Raw genomic sequence first — 15,487 nt, forward strand, 5'->3', positions numbered from 1 at the left:
GTGCATTCACATGCAAGCGTCAAGCGTCAAGCAGCGGAAGCAACAACCAATCAGCTGGACGATACGGGCAGTGGTGTAAAAAATATTTTTTACGCCACTGTAAAAATCGCTTCGTTGATTGGTTGCTGCTTCCACTGCTTGATGCTTGACGCTTGCATGTGAATGCACCTATAGGCATCACACTAGGTTTGTCGAAAATGGAGAACCTTTGCGCTACTTAAATATATCTAGGGATACGGTCAAAGCGCGATGCTGCAGACGCTTTGAAGCGTTTTTTAATGGGTCAGTTTGTAAAATTCGTTCTTCTAATTGGTCTAATCAAACGCTTCGAAGCATTTGTAGCGAAACTTTGACCACAGCTTAGAGCTTTAGGGTGAAATCACACAGTGCGGAAAAAGACTGCGGAATAGAGAATGCGTCATTGAAGCAATCAGCGCTATTCAGCGCTATTCGGAATAGTGCTGATTGGTTGCTTCAATGACGCATTCTCTATTCCGCAGTCTTTTTCCGCACCGTGTGATTTCACCCTTAGATCCTTATGTCCTTTCTCAAGTTTCTCTCTCTTTTACCAGTAGGTTTTGATAGGATTTTAGACATGCTCGTGTAGGAAAATCTCTCAAAAAGTTGGTTACCCTGCCCGCAACAAAGAACTAGTTCAGAATTCGTCGAAAAAGAACAGACCTATTATCTAAATGTCTACTTGCATCACGAGATTCGAGAGCGGGGAGGACCGGTGGACGGAACAGCGGTGTGTGAAGTGGTGTGAAGAGTAGCGAAGAGAGGTGGAGAAAAGAAACTGTGATCTCAAGGATACAAAGGAGAAGAGTTTCGCGCGTTCACCACAATTCTAAATTACTTCCGACAGATTCGGTGGCATAATATCAGAGTCATCGATCGGATAATCGAGTTGGGCGAAAGGTAGCGAAAGGTGAGCGCTGTCCGCGAGAGGCCGATGATGTCCGCGATGGGTAAGGTGAGTATTTACGCGCGAATTAACCTTTGTATAGGCGGGCAAATAGACAAATTCCGAGAGAGGAAAAAAGATAGCATCAGAATCGGCCGTTCTGAAAATACTGTACTGGTGATCACGCATTATTTCACTGCAATATCTCGAAATGACATACCGGTTAATCTTGTGAGACCGGTACACAATTGCCCTTGAAATCCTCAGAATCCGCGATTGCGCGAAAATTAATCCTACTGTCTACGTTTACTCGCCACGATTGTCAATTGAACGCGCATCTTACGGTTTCGATTTCCGCTCAAAAATCCTACCGTAGCGAAATTCTTTCCTTGACCAGCGAATATATTAGATAACGAAAACATGTTGATAAGATAGAGGTATCTAGGATTAGATAGATACCTCTATCTTATCAACATGTTTTTTAGTAGGATTTTTGAGCGGAAATCGAAACCGTAAGATGCGCGTTCAATTGACAATTGGCTGCGTTCCGTTTCACGCGTGATCATCATTTATCCTTGTTATTTACCAAATGTTAAACAAGGATAAATGATACATTAAGTGCACATTATGCGTAAAACGGAATGCATCGAGAATAGTTGAGAGTATACAACGCGTCATATGCATACGCGTAGAATTATTTCGTTCGAAATTCGGGTCTGCAAGAGAATGAAACTCGTAAAAAGTGTATCAGGCTGAAAATACAAAAATTAAAACGTTTTTGTATTATTTGCAGAATTGTAAACTTAATGTTTCTTAGTATTTTTCTCGTTTCTTTTTATCGTCAATATGCACGAACCTTCTAAACTTCTTTTTGGAAATTTTCATTTAAAAAAATTGCATGAATAAATTTGTAAGAGAAAATTATTTGATTTTACGAAAAGCGTTTCTCGAAAGTATTTTCCAAACATTCTTGAACATTAGGTTGAAAATTTTTTACATATATTGTGTGCTTAAAATTTTCCAAAATATGCCCATTTAAAAAAATTTTTTTATGTGATAATCAAGTTCCACAAATCGCCTAGCGATTTGTTCCTTGCATGCTTATCTAAAATAGTACAATATCTGCCAAATGGATTGATTATCATTAGCATTATATAATCAGCATTATATAATATCAACAAATGTAATAACATGTTTTGATGAATGCATGACACTCACAATTTATTCTTGTTTATATCTCTTATCAGTGATTATACTTTTTTTTTTACATTTTTTCCTGATATGTGAATGTGGTTTTACAACTTTTATGTTAAACTTTCAAGGTTGATTTGCGTGTATTTGAGCTGTGTATTTATATCTCTTCTTATCTCGTTTTACAGCCGGTGCTTTATTCCTATTGGCGAAGTTCCTGCTCCTGGAGGGTAAGAATTGGTGAGTGAGAATTTATGTGGTTTTATATATTACACACACATAAAAACTCGTGCATTCCAAAACTTGTCAACTGTGTCAACATTATGTCAATATCTTTTATCCTTGTTCAACATTCGATAAACAACAAAAATAAAATGATACTCTGGTTGACAGAGTAGAGTTTTGGAATGCAACCCAGGAAAACTGTATGAAAACCAGAAAAAGACGAGGAATTAAAAATAGTCAGGGAATATTGTGAATACTGAGAATAGTAAAGGAATTTATTATTGAGGATGTAAAGTATATCATCGACATTGAACTTTTTGTAGATGACTTTCATCCAAATACATCGGTAAAAATAGACATGCAACGATTTTAGTCCATTATCTACTATCTAGGCTGATTCAGATTCAAATTTATAATATATGTAATGTATACTATAGTATTTCCCTAGTTTTTCGTATACCATATGTTTTTGTTTTCAAGAATAGAAGCCCAGATTATAATGGGGGTACGTCTAGCAACCTCCATCGTTGGGCGGCTGCACTTACCGTGCACTTCCATTTGGCCGAGCTAATTTAAAAACGGCAATTTTCAATAATTAATAACTATTGCGAAGATTGAAAAGTTATAGAAGACTTTTTGACTCAGTTTAATCCTCTCTATTTGCATATGAAAATAGAACCAAATATTCTAGAACAACCTGTATATACACAGGGTGTCTCACTTTAATTGACCACCTAGAATATCTAATAAAACGCATTAAAAAGTTTTTTGAGCTTCGCTCAATTCCCTTAAAAAGTTTTTATTCTAAACCATGTTATTATAATTTTTTAAATAATACCTAATTTATAATCAAATATTGATTTTCTCTTAATCAGTATCCAGAGACGCGGTAGTGTCTCGGCGCTAAAAGAAGCGCGCAACGTTTATAACGCGAGTAACTATATGCTAGGCCATTCATCAGTCATTATGTTAAAAGAAATATAATTATTCTTTTATTAAAAGTGTGTGTAAACTTGATATTGAAAGAAATTAGGCATTTCTCTCAATATCAAGTTTACTTTTTGTTTTAATTTCTAGTTTAATACGAAACTTAATTCATACTTTAATTAAACTTTGTTATAATTAAGATACATATTTTATTAAATATATTTTTTACTTCTCAAACTGTAAAATTAAAATAGTCAAAATTTTAATAAAATTTTAATTAAAATTTATATTTTATTCAATATTTTTATTTAATCATCCTTTTCCGTTATAATTGCATTCTTTTTTCCAATCAATACTTTTTTTTGTTGGCTTGAATTTGCATCCAACATTTCATTATGCTGTTAAGCTTCTAAATGTATGTTATTTTTAAGAAATATATAGGACAGCTTTCTCACAATCCCTGTTTCTAAATGTCAAAATTACATATTTACTACATATTTGATATTGGTCATGCCACTGAAGTATATACACCTACGCAGTTTTCGAACTTCTGACTTAATAATTAAAAATGCAAGCAGTGTTAGCAATATTAATTGTAATTTTTGTTGCTATGTTAAATTGAATTCTTTGAACAAAATATTTAACTTTAAATATTTAATATTTAATTTTCGAAATCAAAACGAAACATTTTAAAATATTATTGAAAGTCAGGAAAAATCAAATTTTGTCGTGAAGAAGTTACGGAATTTTAGGATGAAGAATTTGTGACAATCTTGTTTACGAACTTGTACTTAAAAAGTAAAAGTTACATCTTATTTTATTTTTCCGGTTAAATTTTTAAAAGCTGTATTTCTAATGAATTTATTGTAACGGTAGGTAAAATTTTTCTGATTTAATATTTTTGTGTAAGATATTGTATATAATAAAGAATTCATAACCAGGATATAATCTAAATTTATGGATAGAATTTATCAGCTTGTATTCATGGTAGTTAGCTCTTTTATTTATAATCATCTCAAGTGCAATCTTAATATGACAAATTGATTATAGAACGATATTCATAATCGGATCTTATATTTAGGACCATTTTAAGTACAGTTTTAAGATCCCAACTAGTACAGCAACGCCTGCAAAGCTCTAAAAAGACTCCTGTATATACTTTTTTTAGTGCCTTTTTTAACGCTTTGTAGGCACTATGTGCTGCTTGGGATCGTAAGAATATTTCTATATGAACCAATCAGAGAGCCGTATTAACATTTTAAGACGTTACTTAAGACGGTCTTAAAACAAGAATAGATTATGAATACTGTCCACAGTTGTATTAATATATTAAGACATTACTTAAATAAGAACCAACTATGAACCGGCTATAATGTCATTTCATAGATAGAATTAATTTTATTGTTACTGTGCATAGATAGTTTATTTTTTAAATACTCTTCTAGTGTTTATAGATTTAAATGTTTCTGATGTTTATTAATAGCATTGAACCTAAAGGAGATACCATATGATATAAAGCCTGTTAGTTTGGTGAAGAGTGGTGGAGAACAACATTCCAATGAATTTCGCGAGATTAATCCAATGGAGCAAGTCCCTGCGCTACATATTGACAATCATACTTTGATAGAATCTGTGAGTAAATTCGGTCATAAATATTCTTGTAGTTGTTCTGACCCTTTTTTTAGAATAATAACAAACAAGCTTTTTAATATAGTTGAATATCCTACAATATTTGGAAGAAACTAGGCCAAATCGTCCATTGATGCCGGCGGATCCTGTTAAAAGAGCTAGAGTGAGAGAGATTTGCGAAGTAATTGCCAGTGGTATACAACCATTGCAAAATCTTGTTGTTCTGATCTATGTCGGAGAAGAACGTAAGAAGGAATGGGCGCAGCATTGGATTACTAGAGGATTTACAGGTATTATAATGATAATAAAAAAATTGTAATAATTGTAATAATTGTAATATTGTGTAGAATTGTAGATTTATGTGATAAAAGGCAAACATAAAGTTTTTTCACGAAAACTTTCAAATTTAAATAAATAAATTTTTAATAAAAAGTTATAAATAAAAGAAATAAATAGTAACTTTGTGTTTAATGTATCACCTTTAAACGCTGGTAATATGAAGGTCACAAATATTTGCAATTATAATCATTTATTAAATATCAAGTTTATCGAGAAAAATGTCACATAATTCTGCAATCTCTGCATGTATTAAAAAGGGAACTACACGTCTTGTCGTTAATATATGAATATGTGCATAATTAAGTACTAATAATAATTTCAGCCGTGGAGAAGTTATTATCGTCGAGCGCGGGCAAGTATTGCGTCGGCGACGAGATTACATTAGCGGATTGTTGCTTGGTACCACAGATATTCAACGCACGAAGATTCCACGTTGATCTCAGACCTTTCACTACGATTCTGAGGGTAGATCGTCATTTGGAACACCATCCGGCCTTCACTGCGGCTCACCCCAATAATCAGCCCGATTGTCCGCCCGAAGCAACTAAGTAGCAAGCGAGGCAGACCACCCTTTTCCTCTTCTAATCTTTTAGGAGGGTGAAAAGAGGTGGTCCATTATGTAGTATCATAGTGATAAAAGGTGAATATGAGTTTAATTGCATTTGTTCGCATTTCCCATGTGTTTGAATTGCAACAAAAAATTTTGTTTCTATGACGTAACTAAAAATGTAATCTAGAAGAAGATTGATACTTATTAATTAAATAATGTAGTCTAACTCCCTTCCATTATCATAAAAAGCGACTGAATGTATTTTTAATTACACGAATGGGTCCAATCATTGGAATAATCAATATACAAGAAGTTAATTTTTACTTATGTACTTTTAGCCAAGAAGTTGCATTATTTTGATAACAGTATTTGTATACAGATTGGTACAGATTCACCTTTTATCATTTATGAACTGCATATTAGCATTGAAATGGTTAGCGGCGTTACGAAAGCGAATATATCGGGTAAATATGTTGGTCTTGATTTGAATATCCTGTTATAATACAATGCCGCTTATTTTAGAACAAAGATCCTTAAGCCATTTCTGTAGTCGTTCAAGAGCAAAGGAAAATATGTATTGGCCTATTTTTTATTTTGTTACATTTTCTACGATTTTACATGATCAATCAAAATTTATCTTTTTGCGGTATTTTTATACTATATTTTATAAGGATATATTGCTCTATACTGAATATGTTTTGTTAAAATTAAAAGTTTAATTTTTATATATATATTATAATTTTTTATATTTTATACTTGCTTATAGCATGTAAAGAAAAAAGAAAAGATGTCGCTGTTAAATTCTAGTGAATATCCCGAAATCTTCGCTGGTATGTAGGGTAGTGACTCGTGTTTATGTGATAACGAAGTACATGCAGGCAAATTCAAAACTTGAAGCGATCGAATTCACAGGGGAATATATAATAAAGGAATGTGCTCTGCTCAATATCTCCCAGAATACCAACAAAAAGTACAAATCATGTATATTTTTTTGATATCCCAATTTTAGAGTATATTAGATTTCTTCGTTTTGTTTACACTTATATTTTGTTATTGTTTATAATTACATCTTTGTATTTGATAACTCCAAAATTTGATCGACATTTTTTCATACTTTGAATTAATTTATACAATGTAATAAAATATGTATCAACTTTGTGCTGTTCAAATTATTTTTCACAAATGAGCGAGGATCAAATATTTCGTTCTTAATCTCACCTAATCGACGGATCTAATTTGTGTAAAAAAATTTTGATTATTTTGAAGATTTTATGGAGGTCTAAAAATGTAGTTCGCCGATTATAATCGCATACAGTTTTGAATGCTAAGAATTGTACGATAAGTCACCGCAATGCATTATGTCTAACTTGATATAGAATCGTAAAAGATTGAAGCAATAATTCTTTCATGCATATGCATTTTACGGCATTTTAAACTCTTTTTTTTAAATTTTATACTGTTAAGGGGATCCTAAAGTCGTCTGTTTTACTGATTAAACATAATTTTTGTAAAATAATGTCACATATACTACTTTTACAGATTTGGAAATCTTTTTCCAGAATTGAAGTATTAATAATTTGTAGCGTGGAATTTATACCGAGAATAAAATTTTCACGTTTCCGCTCTAGAGAAAAAGTTATGATGGATACCCTAATCTCTCTCTCTATCTCTCTCTCTTTCTCTCTTTCTCTCTTAGTTCCTCGAATTCAGTGATGTTCATTTGTTCATGGAATCCGAAATGTGGAACAATCTGCTTTTATATACAAAAGCTATAGAATTTTTATGTTAAGGTATAAATTCATAGTCGTAGATCCATGATTGGTGAATACATTTCAGGCAAACTAGGTTTGAATCAAAGTTTCAATCAATCGAATATATCAAGTTGTGAAGAAGCAAATAATAGCGTTTTCGGCTCGATGGTTTGCATCAATCTGAGTTGGATTAATCTTTCCTATTGGTTGACGTTACACGCTCTATCAATAGGAGAGCACAAAACATTAATCCAACCCAAGTTGGTGCAAACCCGACCGGGTCAAAAACGCTATAAGACTGATTTAAACCTAGCTTAAATCGGATCTCGGGTTGAATCGCGACTATGAATACGATCTTATAAGTAAACGTTTCCCAATAGAAAAACATATATAAAATTATGCGATAAAATCTTTTATACAATTTATTACGGATGCAACGGATAAAGTTTTATCGGATAAACAGATATGAAATCTCATCCGGTAAAGTCAGATTTTATCTGGCAAAACCGAATAAGCCCAATTTTATCCAGAAATTGTACAGAGATTGGAAGTTTGAAAATTTAATTGTTTTTTTTACAATAGAAAGAGAATTTTATTGGGGTAAATAACGCGAATTCTAATATCAGAATATAAGACATCTTATGAGACAGCTTTTAGATAGTTCTTGTACAAATGTCTTTAAGACGTTTTATATCCTGAATTTAGACTGTTTGTCCAAATTATTTTCTGGGTTTCATCAGGTTATAAATGAGCTAGTAATATTAAATGTAATGTATAACTTTTTTTTTTCAATTGTTTCGTGTGTGTGTATGTGTGTGGTCGATCGCATTTTTTTAGTATACATATATATTTTAATTATGTAAAAAGATTTTGCAATCTGTACAATCAATTTCAGAAATATTTAATCAGTAATTCTCATCAGTTTAAAATCCCCTTAATTTTTTGATCAAGCTAACAAAATACAAGTGTATAGAAAATGCGAATAAAACGAACAAATCTATTGTATCGTTTTTCCATATAATGCTGTAGATTTTTTAAATCAATTTTTAGATTTGAATAATATTTCTTCCGAAATAGGTAGATGTATGCCGAAAGAAAGATGTACACCTTTTTTTAAAATGAAAAACAGACTTGTTGTATAACTATAGTTAGATAATATGTAATTTATGTTGTGCAGAACTGAAATTATTTCGTCGCTGCAAAGACATTAGAATGTGCCATTGAAATACCGTTTTATATAGTACAACTGCGCACGATTTCAAACGCAAAGGTGAAACGCGTGTCCGCGCAAAAAGTATATATTTATGCTCTTACAAATATAGTTTTCCAGTTTGAGCATAAACAGAAATACCAATATTTTTCACGATTCTTTAAGATCACTTATTGTAAAGCTATTGTTATACATAGTTCCCGTATGTGCTTTGAAACATTTTCATACGCGAACTTGCGTTCATCAAAAGTCCAGTCAAATCAATGTTGATATCGACTATAATTCGAAACCATCAATCAATGATCAAGTTTCACTCAACATTCATTCTTATTGTTATGTTATCTTTTATCTTATTGTTATGTTATCGCAATTGCATTTGCGTACTCGGAATTTCATATACGATAATATCTCAAGGACTTCTCATATTATATCACGCACGTTGTGAACTGCCTTTTCGAGATTTCGACGAGTACTTCTTCCATGTAGTCTTCATTATTATTTTTCTATAGTATCTTATAACGAAGATATAACAACTTCGTGCGCTTTCCGACGGAAGGTTTGAAGGATTAAATATACAAGATCGTCGCAAACTTGAAAGAAATCATCCTATGTAGTATATTTCAAGACGGATGATTCCATTCTGTACATTCATATATAGGCGCGTTTATAATCGACCGAGTGATTAGATAATTAATTTTTATATGAAGCAACTTCCTCTCATCTTTTCATTCCACGATATCCGCGATACGAAGGAGCGTACTTTCGAAAACCAATTGAAAGCGAAAACAACGTGCTTACTTCATTTTGATAATGTAGACTGTGATTCGATTTGTTAAAATATGAGCGAATCAAATCTGCGTTGATCTTGAGCGTATTTAACAAAGAGATCTCACATTTCTCGAATATGACGTTGTGTCCCCTTCATATCGTAGTTAATTTTATCTCGCATTCTTTTTGGCCGATTTACAGGATTTGTACAAGCGACAAATAATCATATAAAAGCAAAAGGTTGATTTTATCGGAAACGAACTGTGTTATTGTAGTTATTGGTAGCTTTTATATGATATTAGATATCTAACTCCGGAATGTTATGATTCTGTAAGATGCAGTCGGCTTATAAATAAACGCCGAAATTGTACCATCTAATTAGAGTCTTGAGTGAACTGCTTTCATTTTTACGAGAAAATAATTATAGTTTATTAATCTATTAAGATATTATTTGGTTTATAAGAATTTTTGTCTTCGATTTAAATAAGGAAACTGCCCGTGATATTTTAATGTTAGCGACAAATCGTTTTGTATTTTAAGCCCTATCTACAGTTGCGTAAACGTAGACGTAAGTAATTATGAAACGTTGTAAAACGCAGTTTTAATTTGCTACTACCAATTGTAAAGTGCGTTGCGAAAGATTCAACAGTTCATTTTTCAAGACTACGACTGCGTAAAACGTGAGAGTGATTCAATCCAAGTGCTATTACGTGCTTGCGTCGTTATGTGTTATTAATTTTAAATAGGTATATAATAAGTAAATTTATAAATTCAATTTCATAATATAATATCAGTAACAATAGCAAAAGCACTTTTTGTCTATCCATCATAGTAAACAATCTACTGCTGTTGTCGAAATTGCACTCTGATTGGTTGTAATTTTATAGTTGCGACATGTCTTTACTCGATTGTAGATAGTACAATATTTACTGCTATTATTACTCCCATAACTTAGCTTACGTCTACGCAATTGTAGTTCGGGTACATTTCTACGTGAGGAGGAAAGTCAATTTATTTTCACGTTTTCTCATTTTCATGTTCTCGTTTTGTAGGTTTTTAAAGATGATCCTACATGATCAATAATACTGTATTAACAAATACTGACGACATTATTGATCGTGTGTCTTTAATATTGATGAATAGAATACTGACGGTGATCTGGATTTTGATTCTCGAGCATCAGTATAGTTTTATTAGGATCCATGTCACGGTATGTCACAATGTAATCGATAAAGATAATGTATGTAAAACTAAAGTGAAATATATTGTCAATACTGATCGTGTAAGATTGTATAAATACTAAAAATATTGCATACTGTCAGTATTACTAATTCAATATTACTAATCAGTATTATTGATCGTGTAAGGTCACTTTAAAGTAAAGTCTTCATTCGTATACTTTTCTTTCGCAGCGAGATTTTTAGAGTTCGAAGATTATTTTATTTTATCCCTAATTATAGGTAAGACCGCTTCCATTAATTCTTCGTAACTCCGTAGAGATTCTTTACTGTGTATAGATTTTCTTACTGTCTTGTTTCAAATCAGCTGATGTGTTATCAACGCGCGTGATACACACGAGAGATATAAAAGTTACACTTTAAGTAGTTAACTTTAATTTAAGGGAGTAGAGATGTGTGAATTAAAGGTTTTTGATGTTGAATTGAATCAAATCGAGTTTCTTTAATTTCAAATCCGAATCAAGATTTCAACCGAATCGAATCGAATTAGAACATGATTTCTAACCTTCTGTCTGCAATCTGGGTTTTTGTGACAAACAAAATTTTAGTTTCAAATTTTTCCTAAAAAGGAGGGCAGAGTTCGCGGTTTCTCCTCCTAAAATATTTTATTAAGAACCTATTTGGTAATGTGATAGAGATGAAAAGTAGCCCGGAATTTTTTCATATTTTTTGAAAACTTAGAACAAAGTAAAAATAACAGAAATTACAGACAGAGGGTTAGTTAATAATGTAATTATTAAGTTGAATTTTAATATATAGATAACAAAAAAAAATTTTTTGAATGTAAGAAAAATATGAAAGAAAACATTGATTATATCATATAAATTCATTAGGTAAATATACATATATTTAAATATTAAATATAAAACTGATAAAATATACTTACTTTATTTATTGTTAATGTCACAACTGAAACAATCAGGCGAAAAATTATAAATCAATTATTGAGAGCTTTTGTGTGCGTGCATGTGTGCGTGCGTACGTGCCTGTTTGTCTATCTGTCAATTTGGATTTGCAAATCATAAAAATTCAAATCTGAATCGAATCTTACCTGATTCGATTCAATTTAATTCGCATTTGAATTGTTCGCACATCTCTAGTAGGAAATAAAAAATAAATGAGTAAAAGTTGGGTGAAACTGATATGCGCGTACGCTAATACCAATTCCGACGAGATAATATTACGTAAAATTGAAATTTCTGTTATGATTGTCTTAAATAGAATAAATGGCGCGTGACATTTTCATGAGAGGATGAGCATGAAATCGTTATGGCGATTGCGTGAACGGGAGAGTTCTATGATATAGTGACACGTCGATCTTGTGAGACAGTACGGGGCGCGTAGATATTTTATAAGCAAGATAGAAAAAAGAAAGAAGGTTCACACTATGTATGTTCACGCTGCTTATAGCGAATAAAAAATTCTGTGTCGATAGTGTATGTATAAGTACTTTTATAGTAGAGATGCGAACGAGAAAAAAAGATCAAAATAATAAGTGCACTCATAATTGTACACTTAATTACTCGAATAAATAGTTTTGCCTGTAGTGGCGGATTTTTTTATTGCAAGTAAGATCTGTATTAACGAAATTGCGTGATTTTTGCGCTTTTGCGAATATATTTTTACAGGTTCTAATACTCTTTCATTTTTGTTTTCAAATTATTCTCTTAAATTTCTAAGGATTACTTACAAAATGACCCTTTTTTTATGAGTTCTGAATACCTAAGACACCTTGCGTATAATAACGAAACTTAGTTAAGATTTCTGAGTAGTCGCCGCGGCCATACTGAATCGTGACGTCATAAGCGAGAAATGACACGTTAATTTTTTACATGCCGTTTGTAAATAAAAACAATTTGGATAAAACGAAATGATAAGATCGCTTTAACATTTGTAAAAATGGATTAAAGCTATCCCCCCCCCCCCGATAGTCAATAAATAGTCGTAAAAGGCACATGAAAATGAAAATAGGCTATGCATGTGCATTGAGTAAACACACTTTACGTGCCTTTTACCATCTTTTACGACTTTACTGACTATAGGGAGGATAAGAATAGTTTCGTCCTATTCTTAAAGCGATCTCATCATTTCGTTTTATTCATTGTCTTTATTTATAAATGGTATGTAATAAAAATTGACGTATCCTTTTTCTCTTATGACGTCACGATTCAGTATGGCTGCGACGACTAGCCTTAAAATGAAAGAAGATATTAATCTAAATATATATAAATCGATAAATATTCGAAATAGCACACATTTGGTTTAATAAAAGGTTTGTAAACAATTTTAAAAATATGTTTCAATTATGCTATAATTATGTAAAAGGATTTTTTCCTCAGCCCAATATTGTATATATTGGAGAATTAATGATTAACATGATGTATTTTGTTTCTTCTGACCATACGTAATAAAATACGGGTAATAAATGTGAGTGTGACACTTTCACATTGGTATAAAAATATTCATACCACACAAATGGTATGAAAATATATATTCTAACAAAAAAGTATAATATAAAAGTTTACAAATTATTTGCTTTGATTAGTAAGAATATAACAAATATTATCTCGTATCAAGATATCTATTGTTTCTTCTGCTTCAAATGTTCAATGTAAAGTTTAAGGCCATTTTGTACTTTCGGTGATTGTATATAGTTTACAAAGTTGTCAGTATCAGCCTTCTTATTTTTTTTCAACCACTCGATCAAGTCGTTTCGCAAATGTATCTTGGTGACGGTCCTTCCCAAACCTTTATTTCAATAACGATATATGGTTAATAACACAGACACAAAAGAAATGTTTGATCCGGAGAAGATTAAACCATGGTATTTTTATGTATGTTAATGTTCTAAAACTGAATTCGATGTTCAAATTGCTCTATCATGTCATAATTTTTTATTTAGGGAAAATACGAATTTTCTAATATTTTTAACTTATCAGCTTGCATATTAAAAACCATAAATGGCTCTAATAAAAATACTGAAAGATCGAGCTATTTTCTGTCGATAAAAGAAATTTTGACGTGATAGAGACATTTCGACATCGAATTCGGTTTCAGAACGTCAAAATACCTATAAAGAATATCATTTATAATCTCCGGATCAAACATTAAATTTTGTTTTGTGTGCCTGTATAATGTATCAATGCCTACTAAACGAAATGCTACAGTACAGTATTTTTACCTGATATATTATCATAAGATAATATATAATTTTTGCACTTTTCGATTGCGTCCATTTTATCTTTAGCGAGCTCATCCACAAGTCCAAGCTGCAATGCCTTTTCAGGCTTAAATATCGTTCCTCTAAAATGTAACAATTATATCATGTAAAATCTCATCATGTATCTCTCATTTTTTATGCATATTATGTATTTATATATATTTATTCAATATAATATATCTTACGTACCTTAAAAGCGCCAGCTCAGCTTGTCGATAGCCGATCAACGAGACATATACATCCCTAAACCATTTTGGAGCAACTATACCCAATTGTGTCTCGTTTAAGCCTATAGTATGCTTACCTTCAACCATGACTCTATATTCCGTAGACATTGCCAACAGGCAGCCTCCAGCAGGACTAGAGCCCTATATAGAAAGGAATGTTGTATTAAATGTTGTAAAGATATGCTAATAAAGTAATACTTGAAAGACTGTACATTGACAGCAGCAGCAATCGGTATAGTCAAACTGTAAACAGTCAGCCAAGTGTCTTGTACTGCTTGCCAGAAATCAATAAGTTTCTCTTTATCAGTCGTAAACATTTCCATAATGTCTAATCCCGCCGAGAACACGGTTGGCAAAGACGACGTTAATATAACGCCTTTATTGCGACTGTTTTGGGCCTCCAATAAAAGTGCCTTTAGTTCACTTAACAACTCTACATTCAAGGAGTTAACAGGTTTTCTTGCCATAGATATAATTTTGATATCTAGTCAATGAAATAAAGTTTGAAAGGAAAAGCCCCATGTATTAAGCATCGATGGATATAGCAGTATTACCTGTATTATTGTCTTGCGTAATTTCAATAAATTTTGGACTTGTAGCATAAAATCTTTTGAGGCATATTTGTCCTCCAGCGATTAGAGTCTTTAAAATAATCATGACTAATGGTTAGTTAGTCTTGTTCTTCTTTGCAGTAATCGAGTAGTGAGTGCGGTTGATAAATTCTGTAATAAATAAAAGGTAATTATTCAGAGGCGTGCTCTGATTCTCATCTGGGTGCTCCTCGGATGTCATGTCATCCTTGTTTAATATTTGTTAAATAACAAGGATGACATGACACCTGGGATGCACCCAGGAATCTGAACATGCCCTAGTATAGTTACATAACATAACTTTGATATTATGTGTGATAAAGTCATGCTCATATTCGACATATTTTTGCACAAAATAATCGAATTTGGCAGAAAAACCAAGGAAAAGTTTAAACTGTCCCGCGAATTAAGATATTGTTAAAATTAGTCGTGTTCAGGTTAGCGATCACGTAACTTTTTCTTTAGAGAGAAAACATGAAAAGTAAAAATTTTTGTGTATGTACGTACAGACTGTGACAGAGAGGTTTCTCTCTGTTCGTACAATTTCAGACGTTAAGGCATATCTGTCACCGTCTATACATATAAAGAACGTTTATTTTGCAACTTTGGAAGTTTCCTTCGTGCTGATTGGATTATTACTTTTTGATTTAAGGGAATTGTCTTATATCAGCGAAGATAATTTCTAATAGTTGCAAAAAAGTTTTGTTCACATGTTGTA

At 31.9% G+C, this 15,487-nt stretch overlaps 2 protein-coding genes across 2 annotated transcripts; one reads left to right on the plus strand and one right to left on the minus strand.

Moving 5' to 3' along the window:
* Positions 1-730: 730 nt before the first annotated feature.
* Positions 731-6,404, plus strand: LOC108720492 (probable maleylacetoacetate isomerase 2). The gene is made up of 5 exons (XM_018444546.1): positions 731-973; positions 2,284-2,335; positions 4,731-4,879; positions 4,962-5,166; positions 5,538-6,404. Exons 1-5 carry the CDS (start codon positions 953-955, stop codon positions 5,765-5,767), a joined length of 657 nt encoding a protein of 218 aa, XP_018300048.1. The 5' UTR covers positions 731-952; the 3' UTR covers positions 5,768-6,404.
* Positions 6,405-13,272: 6,868 nt separating this feature from the next.
* LOC108720489 (enoyl-CoA delta isomerase 1, mitochondrial) lies at positions 13,273-15,217 on the minus strand. The gene is given in 7 exon segments (XM_018444539.1): positions 13,273-13,480; positions 13,914-14,035; positions 14,142-14,320; positions 14,392-14,663; positions 14,734-14,842; positions 14,845-14,901; positions 15,061-15,217. Coding segments are annotated over 7 exon segments (957 nt in total). The 5' UTR covers positions 15,112-15,217; the 3' UTR covers positions 13,273-13,313.
* Positions 15,218-15,487: the final 270 nt, after the last annotated feature.

Source organism: Mycetomoellerius zeteki, unplaced genomic scaffold, assembly GCF_001594055.1.
Source record: "Mycetomoellerius zeteki isolate Tzet28-1 unplaced genomic scaffold, Tzet1.0 scaffold151, whole genome shotgun sequence".
Lineage (NCBI taxonomy): Eukaryota > Metazoa > Arthropoda > Insecta > Hymenoptera > Formicidae > Mycetomoellerius > Mycetomoellerius zeteki.